A 23,924-nucleotide genomic window follows, 5' to 3' on the forward strand; every position below is an offset into this window, starting at 1 on the left:
TGGACTAATGAAATCTTCAAAGTATATGCAATTAAACCTACAAGGCCTGTTACATATATATTACAAGACTCAACAGGGGAAATCCTTAAAGGTGGCTTTTATGCCGAGGAAATTAGTAAGGCTAAAATGAGTAATGTGTTTTTGGTTGATAAGGTTTTACAACGTAAGGGTTCTAAATTATTTGTCAAGTGGAAAGGTTTTGATGAAACACACAATAGCTGGATAAATATCAAGGATGTAGTTAAGTAAAAAACCACCAAAGACCTAGTAGTTGTTATCTAAAGTATAAAAACACACATCCGCTTAAATCTGTGCAATCAGTAACGATGAGGTTAGTGCAACAGGATGTACAGTTTCCCGTCACAAACTTTGATATCTTTAGTGGCATGGGGTCAGATAAGAATTATAAAAATGGTCAATTATTACCATGCTCTATCCGGTCTATTATCTGTGGACCTAGTTCCTGTGGTAAAACCAACATACTGTTTAATATGATTTTTGATTCAAACGGTTTAAGATTTGAAAATATTTACGTTTTCTCAAAGTCTTTATATCAAGATAAATACAAGTTACTTAAACAGGTGTTGCCTGAAGAAATAGGGTATCACGAATTTGATGATAATACATTAGTTATAAATCCTAAGGATACAAAGAAAAACTCTATAATTATATTTGATGATATAAGTTGTGAGAAACATAATATGATTAGAAGTTACTTTGCTATGGGGAGACATAAAAATTTGGATATATTCTACTTGGGGCAGACATACAGTAGTATTCCAAAACAGTTAATCAGAGACAACTGTAATTTTCTCATACTATTTAAACAGGATGACAGGAACCTGAGACATGTATATAATGATCATGTGACAACTGATATGTCTTTTGATAAGTTAAAAGAGATTTGTGCAGTTTCATGGAAAGATAACTTTGGCTTCCTAGTTATTGATAAAACATCAGACCTTAATAAAGGCAGATATAGAGTGGGACTTGACAGTTTTGTAACAGAGTTGTAATGGTTCGGATATACCATTATAATGACCTTAGAGGTTATGATACAAAGCTACATAATGTAAAATCAAACCTTTGTGCATACTACTATAAGGATAAGAAGAGATTCTGTGGTAACTACTGCAGTAGAAAACCCCCACATGGCTATATGTTTAACAAGAGATGTTGGAGACATAAGAAACCTAAAAGCTCTGCTATGACACCTCCTGTGGTGTTATTAATGATATCGTCAAGTGAACGAACATACAATAGAGATACATGGTTAAATTTTTTGTTTAGATGCCAAGAGAGGGCTGTTCCTTTAGAATTTGTAATATATCACGAAGATATGGCTAATTGCACAGTTAGGGACCCACAAAATTTAATATCGAGATTTCGACCGTTCCCGGATGTGTTTGGTAAAGCATTACCATTGCGCAACCTTCATGGCAGTGTAAACTTTACACAGATATGTAATAAAATGTTAGAGTATGGTTGTAAGATACCCTATGCCACTCGGTGTGTACTATTAACCGAAAGAACTATTCCTATAACATCACCTTTTAAATTATATAAACGTATTTTGGATCTAAAATGTCACATTGACATAAGTTACAATGTAAACTATGCTAAAGTTCCTGATGGGCTGCCTAAAGGTTACAGAAACAAACCCTTCGGCGGTGTAAACAACCTCTGTCAGGGATCTTATACTACTGAGTTTCTTAAAGTTGCACTACCGGCAGTACCTAAATATTGTGAGAAGTTTGGCATCTCTTTTAATAATGGTGTATATAGTGTTACAAATCATGTGCTATTTGATCAGTGGAGAGCATTTACCGGATCTAACCCTAGTGAATTTTGGCTATTAAACTCGTTTCTACTAGACCATGTACGCGAACAAAGACCAATTGAGTTACTTAAAAAATATATGGAAAAGACGATTGAAAGTGACAAATATACAGTAGCTGAAATACCTCAGTGGAGAGATAGTTGGAAACGAACATTTGTATTTAAAAGTTTTACCGGTAAATACCAAATACCAACATTTGACGCTAAAGTAAGACAATATTACCAAGGCCTAGACTTGAGTACAGAAGTAACTCTGTTAGATATTATATGGTATTTAAAAAAGAATAAAAGGCGTGCAGTGTTTTTTAGGCAAGTTGAAACCCCATAAAACTACACATGCATGCTGACATACTTCATTTGCAAATATGAGTTCCAAGGATAAACAACAGCTAACTGCTCGACTTATTGAGCTTAGAAAAGCTATTAAACGCAAGTACAAAATGTTTAAAGAGGGTACGGAGGATACAGATTTACAGCTAGAAAAACAATACAGACCTATTATACGGGAATTGAGAAAAGCTACCCCACCAGTACCGCTAATCAAAAGTGAAGTTAAGGAAGAGTCTATGGACTATGAAACAACAGATTCGGAAAATGAGATAGTATCTGAACCACCAGCTTCATCCACCCCTATAAGGGTAGTTGAACCACCAGCCACCCATATAAGGCCTAAAGAATCAGAATTTACTGAACTTGTCTCAACACCAACTAATTTAGCCTCTACTACTCAGTTTATTGAGGAATACTTTGACAATCCACTGACACAACAATATATGACATGGTTTATCAAGGATATGGGTGGAAATAAAAAGGTGATAGACTACACATACGGTCCACGTTACGAAGACGGTAGTAAGTTAATGGTTGGCAGTGAAAACTTGGACTTTGATCATATAGGCAATATACGTATCGGTGGTGTTAACTATGGAGCGTCTGAAGGTCTCTATGAACTATTATTTAAGCATTTGCCCGATAAAGGTACTTACACGCAAAATGATTTAAACACCTACAAAAGTATATTGTATGCTACAAATGCACATAGGGAGAATTATCAACCTACAGGTCAGGTTAAATCAAGCAAAGGTCATAAATATCTTAAAATTATCCGACCATTAATGTCTGCACAAGGGAGAGGCTTATTATGGAAAAATATACAATCCCGAGACATTATCTATTGGGATGATGTAAATGAGCTTGTAAACAGACTTGGACATATAATCATGTCTACAGAGACTGGAAACAGAGTACATTCCAATGAGATCATTAGTATTATAGAAGAGCTACGGGAAGCTGGGTATATAAGAGGTGGTGGAAACTCTAGGTTTAAATCATTAATATAATGACCATTGATAAGTTTGGACGTAGTAGTAAATCGGGTAAAGGTCCTGTTAAAGGACCAAAGGGTGATGGATTTATTTTTACACCCGAGGGAAACTATGATCTACAGAGCAAAATCCTGGCTAATATTGGTAAACCTAAAAACAGTAATGATGCGGCTTCAAAAGAATATGTCGATAAAAGAATTATACCCAGTGATAAACACAGCTATAATCTTAGAAGTAAAAGATTAATAAATGTTGGTAATCCTGTTGAAAACAACGATGGAGTCAACTACCAGACTGTAAAACGAATCTGCCTAACACTCAAGGACTCTCATTATGATGCACAGGGAAAACAAATAACACATCTAGCTGAGCCTAAGGATAAAGATGATGTTGTAACAAAAGAATACTTGGAAAAAAGTACAAACGAAATATTTATACCGGTATCTACACATTTGGCTAAACTTCAATCTGATATTAATACCATCAATGAAAAAATATCGCACCATCACGGTTTAATAACACAAAACAAAGATCATCATGATAAAGAATTGAAAAAATTTGGTGTGATTTTATTTAACTATATCCATAAAAGACACACGGGAAGGTCTGCTAATCTACCTATTGCTGGGGAAAATGATTATTTAAATTGGGGGGAACTATTTAAAGTCCCTAATGAAGAAATAGAACCAACATCCTCTGATGGAGACGAAGTAGATAGATTTAAACGAGTTTGAATTGAATAAAGATGATATATTAGCTATACAACAGTTGGTACTACCGCCATAACTAACTATAATCTGTTTATGATGGATAAAAAGTGTACTTTTGTAATTAACTATTCATTAAAGCTTAAATCTTTGACCATGTCGGTTCTTGTGTTTCTATTGCTCGTACACACTGTGTTTTGTAATAAAACATTAGAATATTTAGAGAAGTATGGCTATATAGCTGATTCTGCTTTAACCGCTGATATAACCGATGCTGTAAAACAGTTTCAAGAAACATTTAACTTGGAAGTAACCGGTACTTTAGATGATGCTACATTGGAATTATTAGACCAACCTCGATGTGGGAATAAAGATAATCCACTACCATTTTCAGTTGTACCTAACCGTAAATGGAATACAACAGTAATTACATGGTATGGATATAATATATCTCATCTACATAGTATTATTATTGAAAAAGCATTCCGTGTATGGGAAAAGCATGCAAACATTACCTTTAGAAGGTCATTTCATAACCCTACAATATTTATTTCATTTTCGGTACAAAGAAAACATATGTTATATTCTAGAAAAGATGTTTGTTATTATGATTTTGATGGACCTGGTCTAGTATTAGCTCATGCTTATACACCTCAAGCTGGATATAACTCAACCGATATTCATTTTGACTCTGAGGAGAATTGGGATTATACCATGGACTTACCACGTTATGGAAACATTTCGTTCTTTCTGACATTAGTACACGAGATTGGACATGCGTTAGGGATAGATCACTCTTTTGATAATGAATCAATTATGTACCCTTTTATGAGACATCCTCAAGGAATTGTAGATATAAACGATTTTGAATTGGGTAAAGATGATATATTAGCTATTCAGTTTTTATACGGTAGACGTCCTATTCAAACAACAGCTAGTAAACTAACTACTTCCACAACTATATTCACAACAACTAGTAATCCTACAACTACATCCACAACGACTAGTAAACCAACAACATCTACAACTACAATAACAACTAATAAACCAACAACAACATCCACAACAACAACCAGTAAACCAACAACATCTACTACAGAAAAACCTAATAACTTTGAAAATGTTAATATTTGTGAGTTAAAAAGAAACATATCTACATATTTAATTGTGAATAAGAAAATATTTGCATTCCTACTAGATCGTGAATGGGTATTGAGTCTTGACCCCTCTGAAAGAACACCTGAACAATACAATACTAGTATAAAGATTACAGACTGGTTAGGGTTTCTACCCTATGACTTTAAAGAGGTATCGGCCATTTACCAAAGACCAAGTGGTCAAATCGCTTTATTTAGCGGGAATGATGTTTATCTATTTCAATATCCGTCAATGATGTTAAATGTTGAACATAGTGTTAGTAGTATAATTGCAAGACCTGTAATTAAAGTAAATGCTGTATTAGCCGGTAACACAGGCAAAACATATTTATTGGTAGACGATTGGTCTATTTACTCACTGGATGAGTGTTCATATAGAGCTTCTCATTTAGGTCTTATAGGCTCCTACTTAGCTGGGGTTCCTAATAGTGTTAATGGGGCTTTCCGGTATATAAACGGTAGAATATACTTTTTAACTGACAGTTCGGTGTTGGAATACAACGAGTTTACCGGCACTATTACGGGCTCAGTAAAAAGTGCGTTTGATATTTTGGAAATTACCTGTATACGTGAGACGTTACTCAACAGACTGTACGAGGTGCTTAAATACCTGCAGTAATGAAAAAGACAATCAGAAAGAAACAGACTCCCAAAAGAGGAAGTGGGTTTATCGCATCAGCTATAAATAAAGTCATTGATAAGCTACCTATTGAATTACATTTACCAGCGGGTATTAATCCTTTTAGTAGTAAAAGGTATAATTATTGTGGACCTGGCACAAAATTAAAGGAAAGGTTAGCGAGGGGAGATAAAGGAATAAACAAATTAGACGAGGCGTGTAAGGTACACGATATTGCCTATTCAAAATACAAAGATAACGCGAACCGGCTAAACGCAGACCGACAGCTGATTGATAGTGCTTGGCAGCGTGTAAAAGCATCAGACTCTAGTATAGGTGAGAAAGCTGCAGCGTGGGCTGTGACAAATATAATGAAGACTAAAACAGCTTTTGGAGGGGGGCGGAAAAAGAAAAGATGTACCCCTAAAAAGAAGGGTAAGGGTCTGTATCTTAGACCGTATAAAAGAGAAGGTGCCGGCAAAAGGAAAGTAAAACGCAGAGTTACAAAGAAAAAAAAAGCTTGTCAATACCGATAAAACCTCTAACAAACTATGATTTGATAAAGTATGCAAAATTACTTAAGGTACCAAACTTTAGAGGCGTATATATGAGGGATAGTTTACCAAAAAAGCCTAAAGTGTATGAATCGGCTATAGTGAATTTGGACAGTATATCAGGGGTCGGTACCCACTGGGTATGTTATAAAAAGATAAACAATATAATTTATTACTTTGACAGTTTTGGCAATCTCAGACCCCCACCTGAGCTAATGAGATATTTTGGGGGCTGTGAGGTTTACTATAATTATATGAGAGAACAGAGTTTTGACTCAGTCATATGTGGACACTTGTGTTTAAAGTTTCTAACTAAAAATGTTTAGCCTCACGGGTACAAGTAGCATTTTTACACACGAGTTATCAACACCTATTGATGTTAGTAATGGGGAGTGAGAGCTAGGGTTAATCGAACTATCTACATACAATTCTATACCAAATATTGAAAATAATATAAATAACAAGTTTCACTATGGTAATAATGGTCTAATCACTATACCCGAGGGTTCATACGAGATTGAAGATATAGAAAAATATATAAAGTCCCAGCTATCTAAAGAGTACAAGTTTACATTAAAAGCTAATAATAATACACTTAAAACCGAGCTGACTTGTCAGGAAAGTATAGATTTCAGTAAACCCGGTACAATAGGTAAGACATTAGGTTTTAATAATAGAGTATACGAGGCGGATAAAACACACGTTTCCGAACTACCTGTCGACATTATCAGAGTTAATTCAATCAGAGTGGAATGTAACATAACACGTGGCTCGTTTATTGATGGCATCGAATCTCATGTAATACACGAGTTCTATCCAGCTGAGCCACCAGGGTATAAAATCATTGAGATCCCAAAGAATGTAATTTACTTGCCCGTCATCGCTCAAAGGATAAACAGCTTAACAGTTTCGTAAGAGATCAAGACGGAAACTTGGTAAACTTTCGCGGAGAGAGAATATCAGTACGTTTACATCTAAGACGTACCAATGGGTCTTATCATATATAATCAGGGACCTGTAGTTTCAAAACGCATTACTACCAGAACACCTGGAGGGTTAACTAGTAAGAATATAAACTTGCTGCGCTCTCTTGGCTTTAAAGTATTTCAAAATGGCTCTACTAGCAATCGAAAATGAAGCCCTGTATGATGACACCATTACCGGTATTGAATACCATACATATCAACCATACACTTCAACTACTCTAAACAATAACGATGAAATACGGATTCCAATTTTACAGCAAGATGTAATTACTCTACCGTTTGAGAGTTATATCATAATACATGGGAAAGTATCGGCAAAGAAAACAGCAGATGGTACAGAGCAAGATGTCCAGTTAATAAATAACGCAATGGCTTTCCTCTTTGAGGAAATCAGATATGAGATATGTGGAAAAGAAATTGACAGAACACGTAATGTGGGCCTCACTACAACTTTAAAGAATATCCTTTCAATACGTCAGGAGGAAATAAATCCCCTTAAAAATAGCTGCTGGCTAGGGCCTAGTAATACTGAAAAAGTTACCGAGTTTGTATATTCTATTCCTTTACGTCTACTACTGGGCATTGCCGAAGACTATAGAAAAGTTTTAATAAACATTAAACAGGAATTAGTGCTGTTGCGGTCGGCTACAGACATTAACGCTGTATGTTTAGCTTCACCCGGTACAGTTAAGGTGGATCTTACTAAAATATACTGGCGTATGCCTCACATTACAGTTAATGACACAGAAAAATTAAAACTATATAGGTATATTGAAAAGGACCCGGTAATTCATGTTCCGTTCCGTTCATGGGAGATTCACGAATTTCCCAATTTACCAGCTACTATTAATCTTTCTTGGCAGATTCGCACAACTAATCAGACAGAAAAACCTAGATTTGTCATCTTTGGACTACAGACAGGGCGAAAAGGTGACGTAACTAAAAACATGTCACAGTTTGATTCCTGTAACCTAAACGAAATTAAACTGTATTTGAATTCAAATTTCTATCCATACGATAACCTTTGGGGTAATGAATGTCTATTGTATGATATGTACACAAACTTTCAAAGAGCCTATTACAACAATACAACTAGCTCACCTATTTTGGACTTTAAAGAATTTAAGGAGAAATGTCCACTATACGTTAATGATTGTTCAAAACAAGACGATACAATTAAAACAGGACCTGTGGACGTTAGATTGGAAATTGAATTTAGAGAAAATGTTCCCGCTTCTACATGGGGATATTGCCTTATTATACACGACTGTCATATAACATATACACCTATAACCGGTGATGTGAGAAAAGTATCCGCATAATGAGTTCACTTGTCAGTCTCTAACTGGTCTCCATACTAACAAGATGGGGAGCGCATACGGATGGGTTAAACTCGAGTTCTATACAAAAGACAATCTATTGATAAAATCACATTTCATAGACTGTTATAAATATCATACGGAAACATGTGTTTTTCAAGTACCTTTAGGGGCCTCCCGTATTATAGCTAAATGGCGTAAAGAATACGAAAATACTTCCTCCTCCTCCTCTTCTGAGGATGGAGAAGAAGAAGAAGAAGGTAGGGTGCAATTTTAGGATGAAACGGGGTGATTTAGAGTCAGTAGGCAAGATGAGTTCACAAGGTGAGGACGTAGTTACAGAGCATATACTCATCCCTAGAGAAAAAGAAACTATAAATGTAATAACCGGAATATTTTTAAAGTCAGTCTACTTTCTAGACTTTGACCTAACCAAATGTCTGATCACCGGGATCTTTAAAAACAGAGATAATAGTCTCGGGGTTTTATTTAAAGGGAGAAAAGGTTTTGTATTTTGGTCCTATGACTCTTTCTGTCAACTCTGTGACAGGTTTAATGAAATAACTATAGCTTTATTAAGTAAAAGTCAATACATTATTAAACTTGATACTAAGGCCTCGATTAAAGTAACAAGTATCTTTGGACATCAGTATGCATGTATCTCTGATGGAGAACACTCTTTGACTCTAAACCTAAATGAGTGGCATCTACTGATAAAAAATATACCTATGATAAATCGTTCACTTTTGGAACTATTCTATCTAGAGGAGGATATCAGAGTTTGTATCGAGAAACTTTTATCAGACGCAGAGGATTTATCACATAAACTCCCCGACCCATATTTTGACCGTTTGTATGGTGAAACCTCACTATGGAAGCTGTAGTAGAGTTTCAAGGGTTTAAAGATAACGATAATTGTTTTATTGTAAAAGAGTTTGCTATTGTCGCTAAATCATATAGAACACATTTAATTTTCCAAAACCCTTATAGCTTCAATTTTCTTAATAGTAAAATGAAACGTACAGCAAGATGGTTAACTAAACGTTTTCATCACCTAAATTGGTATGATGGGGACATACCTTATGATTTGGACTTTATTAAAGATTTATGTAAACCCTTTACAGCCTTACATACAAAAGGTCTTGAGAAAGCTCAATTCCTCAGAGAATTGCATAATAGTGTAATTGAAATTGAAGATGATATGTATATAGATAACAATAGTAGTGGTAATATAGTTTGCTTTTATCATAAAAATATATATAACAGTAACTGTGCTCTACGTTCTGCTGAGTACTACGCAAAAGAGTTACTCTAGGCTTAAAGTTTAGTGTCTGTATACTGTCACCTACTCAAAAAAGGCCGAGCTAAGCCGTTGTAAGTCCTAGAGCGGATGTATAGGTTGGCCTAATAAGCCGTAGAACACTGGTTTCCTATGATAGGCACAAAACCTAGTAAATTGAGTAGCTCAGATTTAGAAGAATCTGTGCTACTCCTTGGAACGGTTTAGTGTACTGTCACCTGCTCAAAAAGGCCGGGCTAAGCTATAGTAAGTCCTAGAGTAGATGCATGGGTTGGCCTAAAAACCATAAAACGCTGGTTTCCTATGATAGATACAGACCCCCAAGCCTAGTAAATTGAGAAGCCCAGATTTAGAAGAACCTGTGCTTCTCCTTGGAACGGTTTGATATACAACAAGCCCGTAGGAATAGCAGAACTTGCAGCCACCAAAAAAAATCATAAAAAATAAAAAGTAAAAAAAAGATTAGTTTAGACCGTGGGGTAGGCCTACAGGGGATGATGCCCACGTAAAATATACACCAACGCGCTGAGACCCCTACCTCATGGGTGGTGTGGAAACGTGGGTCACCTAAGTAAAATTTTAAAAATTAATAACTTACCAATTTATCCACCTTCCACAGCTTCATGCTCACATCCAATGTCAAACTCTTGATACGGGCCAAAATGTGCTGCCACAAATTCTGCTGGTCCAAGCATATCACATCTATCAATCACATAAGCAGAGCATTAAAACAATATATATAATTAAACCTTACATAAAACAACGCTAAGTTTAAAAATACATACCTGCAGCAAACATAGATTCCATCATCCCAAATCTGTATTAATATACAACAATATACATAGCGCCGACAGACAAAACACTCTCTAGCATCAGGCATCTTGTGAGGCTATAACTGATAGTGTAGCATAGGAGCTGGGGTGGGGAAAAGGATGTGGCAGTAACCTCAAGCATTTCCTCTCCCAACCGTATATATACAAGGTACATTTGCTGTTCAACAGTACAATCTGCTGAGATATTGCTTCTGCTGTACACTGAATAGACATTCTCTACATTCATCATCACTACAAGGTAAATATTACTACTATAATTTTAGTCCCCTTCACTAGAGATGTTTTTTTTAAATATTAGTTACTTCCATATTGGTTGCAGAAAAATATTAGTTTTCATACTAGCCTGTTAATATCTATAAATTGAGTATATTAGTTTAAACCTGATTCTAATATAAGCTTTTGTTGCTAAATTCAGTTTATTATTTCAAGAAAGCCTGGGATATATATTACCTCTTGATCTAGCTTTCAGATCATTATTTTTACATCTTATTATTAAAAAATTCAAATTTTGTTCAAACTAATATTTGTTAATAATTTATAAATAAAATAAAGATTAATTCATATATACAAATTAAACTTTATTAGATGTTTTGCATTAAACATGTCCTTACCAAAACAGTTTACCAATATTATATTAGTGTTGAAATATTTAATACTTTGATGTGAGTGTTGAAACAAAGCAATATTCTTTTTCATACATTGTCTGTTACTCCATAAAACTATTACTTTTGAATATCTAATATATTCAACCATCCCTACCCCTTACATATGATAATATGCTATGGTGTAAAATTAAAACACTTTATTAAGCCATTAGAGATGAGTAACACAATCTTATGGACTTATTATGTGAGCTTATTCCTCAGACACAACTAAAAGACCTATAGTTTATGGTGAAATTCTAACCTTTTTTTACCTTGTCAAATTTTCAGGTCAATACTCACCCTGCTAATTCAACTGTATGATTTTAGATGGATCTTTCTGCTAGACTAGAGTCATGTGAGGTGCTTTCATCCCCATTGAAGATTCCTGTTAAAGACCTTAAGGAGCCGGCCAGGATCAAAGGGGCAAAGAGAGTCAGCACACGGTTCGGGACTACAGTTATTGTCTTGGACGTGACCACATCTTCTGGGGAGGAAAGAATCACCTTTCTACCATCGAGATTCACGTCCCTCCTCACTGATGAAGATCTACAGTTTTTCACAAACTCAAGAATTTATAGTATAAAATGTACTGGTATGCATGGGAATTCCCCTAATGTACGTATATACAAGCACTAACACCATAATGTGTTTATAGAATAAACGCTTATATCTTAATAACTGTGTTTTCAATTGCATATGCATCCTCAGAGTTTAAATAATTTTAACACTTAAAGTTGTCACTATAATTTTTAAACTTACAACAAAATAGTACTGCTTTTAAGTATTTAATTTTATCATAATATTTATGTTGAAACAATTTTTACATATACCTCAAGATATACTATAGCAATATACACCTTTTTAAAAGTTTTTATCATGGTTGGTATAGAATAACCTTAAATAACAATAGAATAACTATTAAAAACTTACCTGCTAATTGTAGACTGTCACTTGATACTAGCTGAGGTTTTCACTACAACAAAACACTATACAGAGACAACTAAGGTCTTATCAGAGTGTGATTTCCTATCTGGATTAAAAAATATATTATTTTGTTGATTTAACTTGTCTAGATATACAGAGCATATTTAAACATCAATGATTCAGTCAAATAACCAGCTAACAATAGTTAGCTAGAGAGTTTGTAAACTATGACAACTAATACCATCAACACTAACACTTCAATATTATAAACTTGTTTAGGTTAAAAGTGAGGTTATGTTACAAGAGCACCTAACCTGTAGTTGGCTAGACACTAGTGCTGTAACCTAGTAGAGAATTTGTAAACTAATACCTCAACTTAGAGTAACATACTGTTAGTAATAAATTATTAAGTAAAAAGTGAGGTTATGTTACAAAGTCTCATAAGTGGCTAACAGTAGTTGGTAGCACTAGTGCTGCAACCTAGTAGAGAATTTATAAACTAATACCTCAACTCAGAGTAATCTGTTATGATGAATCTTATATCAAGTTAATCATTATTATAATTATACCATCGACACTGGCGCTCCAGTGGTAAATTAACAAAGTGGTTTGAGTAAAAAGTGAGGTTATGTTACATATACAATATAATCAGTAGTTGGTAGCACTAGTACTGCTACCTAGTAGAGAGTTTGTAAACTAATACCTCAACTCAGAGTAACATACTGTTAGTAATAAATTATTAAGTAAAAAGTGAGGTTATGTTACATATACAAAGTCACATTGTGGTTATGTTACATATACAAAGTCACATAAGTGGCTAACAGTAGTTGGTAGCACTAGTGCTGCAACCTAGTAGAGAATTTATAAACTAATACCATCAACTCAGAGTATAATCTTATATCAAGTTAATCATTATTATAATTATACCATCAACACTAGCGCTCTAGTGGTGAATTAACAGACTGGTTTAGGTAAAAAGTGAGGTTATGTTACATATACAAGAGATCAAACCTTCAGAACTCATATACCAACGGTTAACTATACCAACAAAAAAAACACCCCTACCGGAAATGATTGGTGATTGGTAAGATTTGAACCCGTGAACCTCCCGGACTCCCACTACTCCCTCTACATTACAACACTATACAAAAAACAACCTAAGTAACTCATTTAGCATAGATTAGATGTAAGTTTGACATATGATATTTAATAGCCTTTACAAAGACCATTTTTATACTCAGTGGTAAACTTAAGCCCTCTTTCAGCTGTTTTTAATATCAGATAGATAAATTATCATTTGTTTCACATTTATTATACACTACAACATATATAATATAACATCCAACATTTACCAATTATGATCAACGGTAAGGTTCCACTTAAACATTATACACTATATAAAGTGTTTTTTATAAAACCTACTGAGATAGGATTAAACCCGTGAACCTCTAAACCAAGTGATCAGCTGAAATAAACAGTTGTGATTGGTTAGGATTGAACCCATAAACCTCTCACTATAATACCATTAGTGGTTGGTTAGATTCGAACCCGTGAACCTCTAACATAGGTTAGATTCGAACCCGTGAACCTCCAATGATAGGTTAGCATTAAACCCATAGACCTCTAGCATAGGTTAGGATTGAACCAGTAAACCTCTCACTATAATACCATTAGTGGTTGGTTAGATTCGAACCCGTGAACCTCTAACATAGGTTAGATTCAAACCCGTGAACCTCCAATGATAGGTTAGCATTAAACCCATAGACCTCAGTTACCATTAGTGGTTGGTTAGATTCGAACCCGTGAACCTCCATGTTAAAATCAAATCTCCAATACACACCCTGTATATAGGTACAACGGTATAGGTACCCTGTATAAGGTGTCATTTACCACTATACCCATAACTACTGTTGTGGCTCATATGGTAACGACTCCAACTACCAACAAAAAGACCGGGGTTCGAAACCCGGTCAGGCCAACACTTTTTATCCATTATTTAATATTTAATACAAACACCTACTGCACGTGGTCAACTAATGTCACGTGGTCAACTAATCAGCTGATCAGCTGAGAGTACACCTAGATCATCTCAAGGTCAAATTTCTGCCAAGTCGCTGGCCTGACTACTATTACGTCATTCGTGGATTAAACAGACCTGATGGTTATGGAGGCATAGCCTTCATTAGCCACAAATCTCTGTTAATTAGACCAGTATTAGATATAAACACGGCTGGACTACAACTACAGGTTGTTCAACTATCTAATTTTAAAACACCCATCACTATATACAACACATGCCACCAATCAATCTGTAGATCCAGATTTCTAGTATGATAAATTATTTTGTCATGACAATGGATACTCAATCATCTCTGTGGTGATTTTAACGCCCATCACCCATACTGGAGTGACGGCAAAGCTAATAAAAGAGGATATGATATTTTCAATGAGTATAACAACTCATCATTCATTTTACTTAATGATAAATCTCCAACAACCACACCAACCATGTTTCAGAGAAATGCCACAATCGATCTATCTTTCTGTACCCCTCCTCTGCATGCTCTCCTTCAAAAGTGGGAGGTGAAAAGTGATGCCTTAGGCAGCAATCACTTACCTATTATTATGTCTTTTGATATTAGACAGTTATCCAAAAAACCTAGTATGGAATTCACCAAAATGATAAAATGTAAAAGAACTTTTGAAAAGAAACTTTGAACTCGCCAACTGGGAGAAATTCACTAGGATAGTAGACACTGAGCTGATAAAAACAAACGATTACTCGGTGGATTATCTCACCATAGCAATAAATAAAGCTGCCTTGTTGAGTATCCCCACTTGTAAAAACCAAGTGAATTCCGGTAAACCAGGATTCATCCCAAAACACTGGTGGAACGAAAGGTGCTCAAAAGCAGTCGCACAAAGAAGATTAGCATTCTCCACTTTTAAAAGAAATGACCTGGCACAACTTTAATGCATACCAGACTGCCCAATTAAAAGCTAAAGAAGAAATACAATTAGCAAAGAAATCTAGTTGGGAAAAATTATGCAGCGAAATAAAAGGTAAAAATCCACCACTCACGCATGGAAAATAATAAGAAAACTTAAATACAACAGTTTTAACATAGGACCATTCACCAAACCCATCCTTACAAACAATGACCTAGCAGAGAAGTTTATGAAACATATTTGTCCTGATTATGTACCTAACCAAAATGAGATTATTCCACCAACATTAAACCACTTTGAAGACCCTCTGCAAAGACAATTCAGCCTTAAAGAGCTACAGGTAGTGATTAAGTCAAAACAAAAAAAACACTGCACCTGGACTAGATGGCATACGCTACCTTATGATCAAACATCTTCCAAAAAGTACTTTGGAATGTCTACTTAACATTTACAATAAAATTTGGCTTGGCACAATAGAGATACCGGTCAAATGGAAACAAATGAAAATTATCGCTCTGCTTAAACCCCAAAAAAAATGAACAAGAGGTAGAATCATACCTGACCTATATCGCTGATCCCTTGCTTTGTCAAGATACTTAACAAAATGATATCAAATAGACTAAACTGGCTAGTTAATAAACTAAACATAATACCAAATACACAGTTTGGTTTCAGACAGAAACTTGGCTGTGCAGACTACCTGCTGAAATTCATATCACAAGCACATATTGCTCTGACCTATAATGAATCTATTATTGCCACGTCCTTAGATATGACATGTGCTTATGATAAAGTACATATACCTACCTTGATGGATAAACTCCACAGATTTGGAGTCCCGGCACAATATATAAAACTAGTGTACATGTTGCTCGAAATCGAGCAATTGCAAAGAAGTACAGGAGTTATTTATAAACAAATGACTTGTTGAAAAACTAATAATAACAGTCATAATTTCCGATGATTTTAAAAGAGTCGACTAAAAGATTATTAACTGATGGAAATACTCACAATTTACATACCAGTCCTATTCCAGTTTAAAGGGTTATTTTTTTAACTATCAAACTGCTCATGGACGGGAAAAGGTAGGCTTACAATTTAAGTCAACATAAAAAAGCTGTCAGCTTTTATAATGTACCGTACCTAAATTATTTAGCCAATTTGTAGACAATAAGGTGTAGGCTACTTTAAACTCTACAGAACAGAGTTAGGCAAAAACTGGCAGAACTCTAAATTTGTGTTATTTATCATAGGCATACTCATATGCCAAATTCTTAAAATAAAAATTCAATAATTAATAACTTATATCATTAAACACAAACCATCATCCAAAACTATACACATTTATAATACAACATAGATAATTATTTACACATCACTGTTCACAATTAACATGCTCTTCTTCTCACTTTTAATTTTTGCTTCGCAACGGCAAAATATGTTTCATAATCATTGAAATAGATTCATAATAAATAATCTATCATCAAGTTTAAGATTAAATAAACCTACCACATAGTTGTTTTATTTTTTTGGATCAGCTGTCTGAAATTGTGAAATAGGCATTTGACAGTTCTAGTTGTTTACTTTTAAATGTCAAAGCAAATGTAAATATTGTGAATTTTCTCATGCTTCTATGGAGACCAATCTATCTATATATTAATAGGCAAGCATGTTTCTTTAAAACCTTTTTTCTCAGCTCGTGTGCATCGTAGGGAAAATCTACGCATACCGTTAGAAAGCTATTTTCCTGTAGGTGTGCAGAATCCCTTTATAAATTAAAATAGGCTCAAAGATAAGCACAAAAAATGAGTTTAAAAATGTGAAAAAATTAACTTGGATCTTATGCGTTGCTATGCTGGTGACGAAATAACAACGAAATATAAACAGAAAATCAAAACAAATGGAAGGAACTCCAATCACATGTTTTATTTACAGTGTGGGGTGAAAATAGAAGAGTGAGTACATTACATATTTTTGGTCGAGTTTCGACCACTGGACGACCTCTTGTCTATATATTAATAGGCAAGCATGTTTCTTTAAAACCTTTTTTCTCAGCTCGTGTGAATCGTAGGGAAAATCTACGCATACCGTTGGAAAGCTATTTTCCTGTAGGTGTGCAGAATCCCTTTATAAATTTAAATAGGCTCAAAGATAAGCACAAAAAATGAGTTTAAAAATTTGAAAAAATTAACATGGATCTTATGCGTTGCTATGCTGGTTACGAAATAACAACGAAATATAAACAGAAAATCAAAACAAATGGAGGAAACTCCAATCACATGTTTTATTTACAGTGTGGGGTGAAAATAGATAAGTGAGTACATTACATATTTTTGGTCGAGTTTCGACCACTGGACGACCTCTCGTTAATATTTAATTTCTGACAACAGCTGGAGTTTCAAAACAATGTTTGTTTCCCATGTTATTCTTATGGAGAAATACGAAACTTTAAAGGGCCCCAGGGCCTCACTCTCTAATTATTTATCTAAAAAGAAAGCTTCCTGCACAACTTCACGTTACGCTCTTTCCAATGACACCAAAAACGTGTCAATCGGTTCAGTAGTTTCGGAGGAGTAATTGTCACAAAAATCCTGCTTGCGTATTAAATAAGTATAGATACTTACATGGATGGCTCATCTACAGGCAGCTAGTCCTAATAAACCCTGAAAGCAATCTTTACAGATATACGTACAAAGGCTTGCCCCAAGGAGATTCTCTAAGTCCCTTGTTGTACTCACTATATATTTCAGAAATTAACAGCTACATACCCTACCCAGTGCAATCACTCCAATACGCAGATGATATATTGGTATACACCGCTCACAAAAACCTGATATAGTAGCTAGGCAACATAGCCAAAAGGCCCTAGACTCTCTCAGTGACTACCTCGCTTCCTTACACATGGAAATCAATCCAAACAAAAGTCAATCACTAATAATATCAAGAAAAGGGAAAAAACACTAGATAACCAGCTAAAAATCAAAAACCAAGAGATTCCACTTGTCGAATCTATCATCAGATTACTGGGCATTTTAATAGACGACAAACTGAAGTTTACTTTATTACCTTATTACCGGTTCTTCATCTTTTACCCCATATGGGGGATTGATGGCGTCATTAAATAACATGAAAACACTGTGCTAAAATATATACATTATTTACAAATAAAAAAAAACATATTTTTAACACTGAGGCTGTGGACAGGCGTAAGTCAGCCCAGGCCTACTAGGGGGTCATCGAAATACTCCTTCAGCGAGTAGTAGGCTTTTCCTTTAAGGTATGCAGTGAGTACCTTGAGGAGTTCCCTTTTGTCGAGAAGTGCGATGGAGTTTGGCAACTTATTATATATTGTTAGGGCTCCATTACTAAAGGCCTTCTGAGTCCTTGATAGTCTAACTCTAGGAACATCTAGTTGGTTGCGATGCCTAGTAAGGTGGTGATGTTTTGCAGCTCTGGAAGGAAACTCCTCAATATTATCTATTACGTACTTTATACAGGCGAGGATATAGTGACCAAACACTGTTAGAATTCCCAGCCTGGCAAAGATAGGCTTGCAGTGAGCCAGACGATCGCTGAAGGTGATTATTCGTAGAGCTCTCTTTTGCTGGACCAGGATGTCTTCGGTCGTGGGTGCGTGTCCCCACAACAGCACACCATAGCTCACGTGGCAGTGAAACATAGAATGATAGACATTCATCAGGTATTTCTCCGTGACCATCAGATACCTAAGTTTCAAGAGCAGGCAGCATACCCTTGACAGCTTATTGCAGACCTGATTTACGTGGTCATTCCATGTTAGCTTCTGGTCCAGGGTAAAACCTAGCAGCTTCACCGGATCATTGTGAGGAGCATGTTTAGCCAGACTGCAGACAAGAGATTGTGTCTTGGATTGGTTAAGCTGGAAGCCATTGGCCTCAAACCAGTTTGAAGCTTCAATTAAGTGCTGTTCAGCTCCCGCTACAGTCTGTTCAACCTGCAGTCCTCGTGACACAAGGGTGGTGTCGTCAGCAAATAATACAATATTTCCTGACTTGTCGAGGTCGTTTATCATAACCAGGAAAAGAATCGGTCCAATTACCGATCCTTGTGGAACTCCATATTCTACTTCTAGAGGTGCTGAAGTTGCCCCCTCGATAGAGACCACCTGTTGCCTACCCGCGAGATATGATCCAATTGTTCCGAGAACAGTGCCACCCACTCCATAACTTTCCAACTTCCTGACCAGTATGGCATGGTCGACGCAATCAAATGCACGACTTAGGTCGCACAATGTGAGGGTGACTGTGTGGCAAGCCTCAAATGCCTCACCGACCAAACCTGCAAGCCTCATGACCACTCCTGTTGTAGACCAGCCTTTACGGAATCCGAATTGACCTTCCGTCAGTAGGTTGTTAGACTCTAGGTGTTCACAAAGCTGCCTGGTCATTAGAGCCTCTAAGACTTTACCGAAGATTGGTAGAATAGAAACGGGCCTATAGCTGTTCAATCTATCTCGCTCACCCTTCTTGTAGATGGGGACGGTTCTGGCAATTTTCATGCTGGGGGGGGGGGAACCCCTCTCTACAAAATGTTGTTCAGGACTAGCGATAGCGGTTGAGAGATTTGTCCTATGACACGTTTTAACCAAGTTGTGGACATTCCGTAGAAGTCAGGGCTGTTTGAGTTTTTGAAACCAGCCACAATTTTCTCTATCTCGGTTGAAGTAGTAGGCTGCCACGAAAAAAGGTTGGTGTGTATATCCACATTCAAAGAAATCTTACTGGAGTCTAAAGATTTCAGACCGGTTACAATGTTGTCTACGGAGTCGATGAAGAATCTATTAAATTGGTCAGGGCTGTGTGGTGATGATTGGGTCACCCGACTGCTTTTTGTGGCCGTTTTGACCACATCCCAAGCTGCTTTGCACTGATTTTTAGTAGAAACAATCATATTTACATTTGCCTCTTTCTTGGCCTCAACAATCTTTTGTTTGTAGGCATTTTTAGAGGCTAGGTAGGCCGCTTTGTCCACCTCTTGGTTGTTCTCCCTAAACCTGTCCTTCAGTGCGAGCATGTCCTGCTTTAGCCTAAACAACTCAGGAGTATACCATTTTAGGTAGGATTTTGACCTCGCCACACGAGTTTTGTTGTTGGGCCTATATACCTTGGACTTAGATGGGAAGAAAACATCAAATAACTTCCTTATTTCAGAAAAAAACACATCAAAGTCATTGGCATCGTCTTTCAGGATGTTAAAACATTTTTCTCACCTAGAGCTACTAAAAATAGGTCTATCATGCTTAGGTCAAGTTTTCTAATGTTAAAAAGATAACTACTATGCCAAGAATTCAAAGGAGGACTCACCACATTTGAAGAAGTCATCCATCTCATCACCACTGCGGAGTGATCTGCGACAAAGTGTTCGACGACACTGGCCTCATAATCCCAGGTGTTCAGGTTTACAGGTATGTTGTCGATGCATTAGTGGCCCCTCGTTGGTTGTGTTGTCGTGATGAAAAGTCCGAAGGACTTCAGGAGATTGAGCAGGGCAGATCTCTCGGTGCCTTCTCCAATAAAATTTACGTTGAAATCCCCCATCAAGACCAAGTTGGAGAAATTTCTCTCAAGGGAAGCCAGACAGCTCTCCAATTGATTACAAAACACTTTGAAATTCCCACTAGGTGAGTGGTAAACACAGATTGCCGTCACGTTCAGGCTTGGTATGTAAATCGCTACCAGTTCACAATCGAGGTCTGAGCAAAATTGCTCCACATTTAAGACACTAAAATCAAGGCTTGGGTCGATGAACATCAAATGTCAATGTCAATAGACATGCAAATGTGAATAAATCGCTATTCCTCATTAAAAAGTATTTTACGCCACTCTGCCTAACTGTACTATGGGCCGCAATGAATCAGTAGAACACCTGATTATTGAATGCCCAGCACATGAATCAGCCAGGAATAGATGTTTTAATTTAACACAGAAGATAATACAGAAATGTAACAGCTCCAAATATCTGCAAGAAATTCTCAGAACTAACGACTCCACAGTATATCAAGAAATCATAGATTTCCTCTTACACATAAAGAGAACAATTTAAACAACAAACAAAACCAAACACAAACACTCACATAATTCATTCCAATCCTTGGGTTCTTCATCCATGGCCCTCCTTTTCGGGATAGAAATGCTTGACAGCCTTCAAGCGAGAAGACTCCAACCCAACCCCTCTCCCAACTATCCTATCATGGCCTTAGAATCCTACTAAATCCCATCTATTATCTAAAAAAAAAAAAAAACAAAAACCAAAATTAAATTTACCACCAAACTAAAACAATATCCTCAACAATTCCAAGTCAATACTAACAAAAACTCACCAAACTCTAATGAAAACCACAGAATCGTCAAATAAATTAGTGCACAACGAGGCTGCATATAATATAAGCCTGCTTTCAAGCAAATAAGATAAAAAAAAACAAAAAAAAACAAAACATTCATTTGACTGACAGTTAGTTCTGCTGTTCTGCTTAGAGTAGATATAAACTTATAAAGTCAATGGATTGTATTGTGTAGTGTTAGTGTTTATAGTTGATTTTTTGTTGCTCGTGTAGATAGACAAGATTAATAATCTATCAAGTAAGTAGGTAACAGAACCTGACTTTGGATTTCATGAGTTCTAGATCGTATTTACGTACTAGGCCACTAGGCGTAACTCGTAACCTAATGTCAGAGCAGAGCCTTTCTTTGTTTTGAAAGGGTAAAATAATATGTCGTGTTTATTAACTAGAGAACGAACACGACATTCAACGTGTTTATTTTATGAAGTAAGTTAAATTTTCTCGTCTGATGAATCGGAAAACCAATCCGAAATGCCACAAAAAATCACGATCCCCTGCTGAAGACAAAGTTAGCCCTTCATGTACACCTGAGTCTGTACATGAAAGAAATTTATACATCGTATCTTTTCCGTTAATCTTTGTTTTTAACATTTTAAGATCTCTGTTATATTTGTTCTATGTTATATTTCGTTATATTTGGAAGTCGACATCTAAAATATTTATATTCAGAACTGTTCATCTACACACAAGATACAGCAGCAGAAATAACACCGACGTCCAACCAACAATACAGCCAGTTGTAGAATTGCCCCTTGAACATCTTTGTGAAGAGTTTACAGAACAGATGTCTTATCACAGAGCCAAGCATATAAATTCTCCTGGGTCAGTAGATCCATTATTAGCCAAGCAAAAAGATCATCACAGAAAAGCATTTGAATTCATCTCAAAAGCACTGAAAATTGATGAAGAGAATGAAGGTACGTAACTTAGGTTAGAATTTGTTTTTTTATATTAGCCTAAGTTATTTTCCTCCTAACTTAACAGTTTTTGGGTACAGTTTATTAACTGGGCTATGCCATTATCAATTGAAACTATCGATTCGATAAGTAAACCTTCATGCGATTTTTCCACCATCTAGGGTTGTTGCAATATCACCAATCTTTCGATATTCGATATCAATAGCCTAACTATTCCAGCCTCCAATATCGATATCACAAAAATATCAGATCAAAATTTTGATATCTTTAATATCGAATCGATATTAAGTTACTTAGGAGTAATCTACTTTTTAAAGACTTTGGATTGGAATAGAATGAACGATGCTTGAGTTTAAGATTTTTGATCAGGCATTCTGTCAGGAAATCTTTTTTGGCACATATGTTACTTTCACTTTAGTACCTGTTGATTGTTATTAGGCTACTTTTTATTTATAATGCCTGCAAAGGCTGGTTTATAATTTCCTTGTTACATTAATCTGCATTTGAAATCTTAGCTTTAAATTTACTATTTTTTTATTGTATTTTAATGTGTGTTGCATGACATGGTCTATTGCACTGTTTGTATTAATAAATTTAAAAATAGTAATGAATCTGATAATGAATATTAAGTGCTACACATAAGGAGCTTAAAACACTACCTAGTTAATAAAATAAACTAGTGGCTTGTAGGGACATAAGTCCCTAAAAAGCTCAAATGGAAAAGAAACCACAGGGCCAATTTACTGAATAGGCACGGTAGGCACGTGCCTAGGGCGCAAGGCAATTGGCTTTTTTGGGGAGCGCCAAAAGTTTGGAAAATATTAAAAAATTGGTGGTTGTATTTGCATTCGATCCCGGCAAACTTCTGATAATCCCTTGGGGCTGTGTAGACATCCGTAATCGTCTCCCGCGTTTGTGGCAAAATTCTTACTATTTTCCGCGGTTGGGTCGTTCGAACACAATAAATGTCTTCCATGATCAAAGTAATATGAGCATATATCCCGCGGTCGTGAGGAGATTATCATCGTCTAGGGCCTACCGTGAATCTGCGTTGTGAGGACATTATTATATCCTCCCACGATTGTGGCAAAATGTTAGGCTAATCATCTCTTCGGTCTTGCGGAGATCATCATCTTCTTCCGCAAATTAGGCAAAGTTCTGACCTTTTCCCGCGATTGTGTGGTCATTATCATCGTCTTCCGTGATCGCGGCAATATTCTGATCATCCCTCGCGGCCGTGTAGAAATCATTATTGTATCTCCCGCGGTCCTGTAGACATCGTAATCGTCTCCCATAGTCGTGAAGACATTGTAATCATCTCCCGCGATTGCAGAAAAATGGGAATCATCCCCCCCCCCGCGGACAATGGAGATCATTGTCTTTCCCGAATGAGGGAAAGTTCTGATTTTTCCCACTGTCATATGGACATTATCATCGTATTGCGCGATCGAGGCATAATTCTGATCATCCCA

General features: G+C 36.1%; 1 protein-coding gene across 3 annotated transcripts in view; it reads left to right on the forward strand.

The window, feature by feature from the left end:
* Positions 1-21,682: 21,682 nt before the first annotated feature.
* Positions 21,683-23,924, forward strand: part of LOC129005057 (spastin-like) — a 59,613-nt gene continuing 57,371 nt past the window's right edge. For 2 of the 3 annotated variants that reach the window (XM_054433834.1, XM_054433835.1), the window contains exon 1: positions 21,791-22,452. In XM_054433834.1, coding sequence (XP_054289809.1) covers positions 21,984-22,452 — 469 coding nt within the window. In that variant the 5' untranslated portion in view covers positions 21,791-21,983. The other variant, XM_054433836.1, reaches the window with a different exon arrangement.

This window comes from Macrosteles quadrilineatus, unplaced genomic scaffold (assembly GCF_028750875.1).
Source record: "Macrosteles quadrilineatus isolate MER2022 unplaced genomic scaffold, UCM_ALF_1.0 Scaffold_15__1_contigs__length_3749704, whole genome shotgun sequence".
Lineage (NCBI taxonomy): Eukaryota > Metazoa > Arthropoda > Insecta > Hemiptera > Cicadellidae > Macrosteles > Macrosteles quadrilineatus.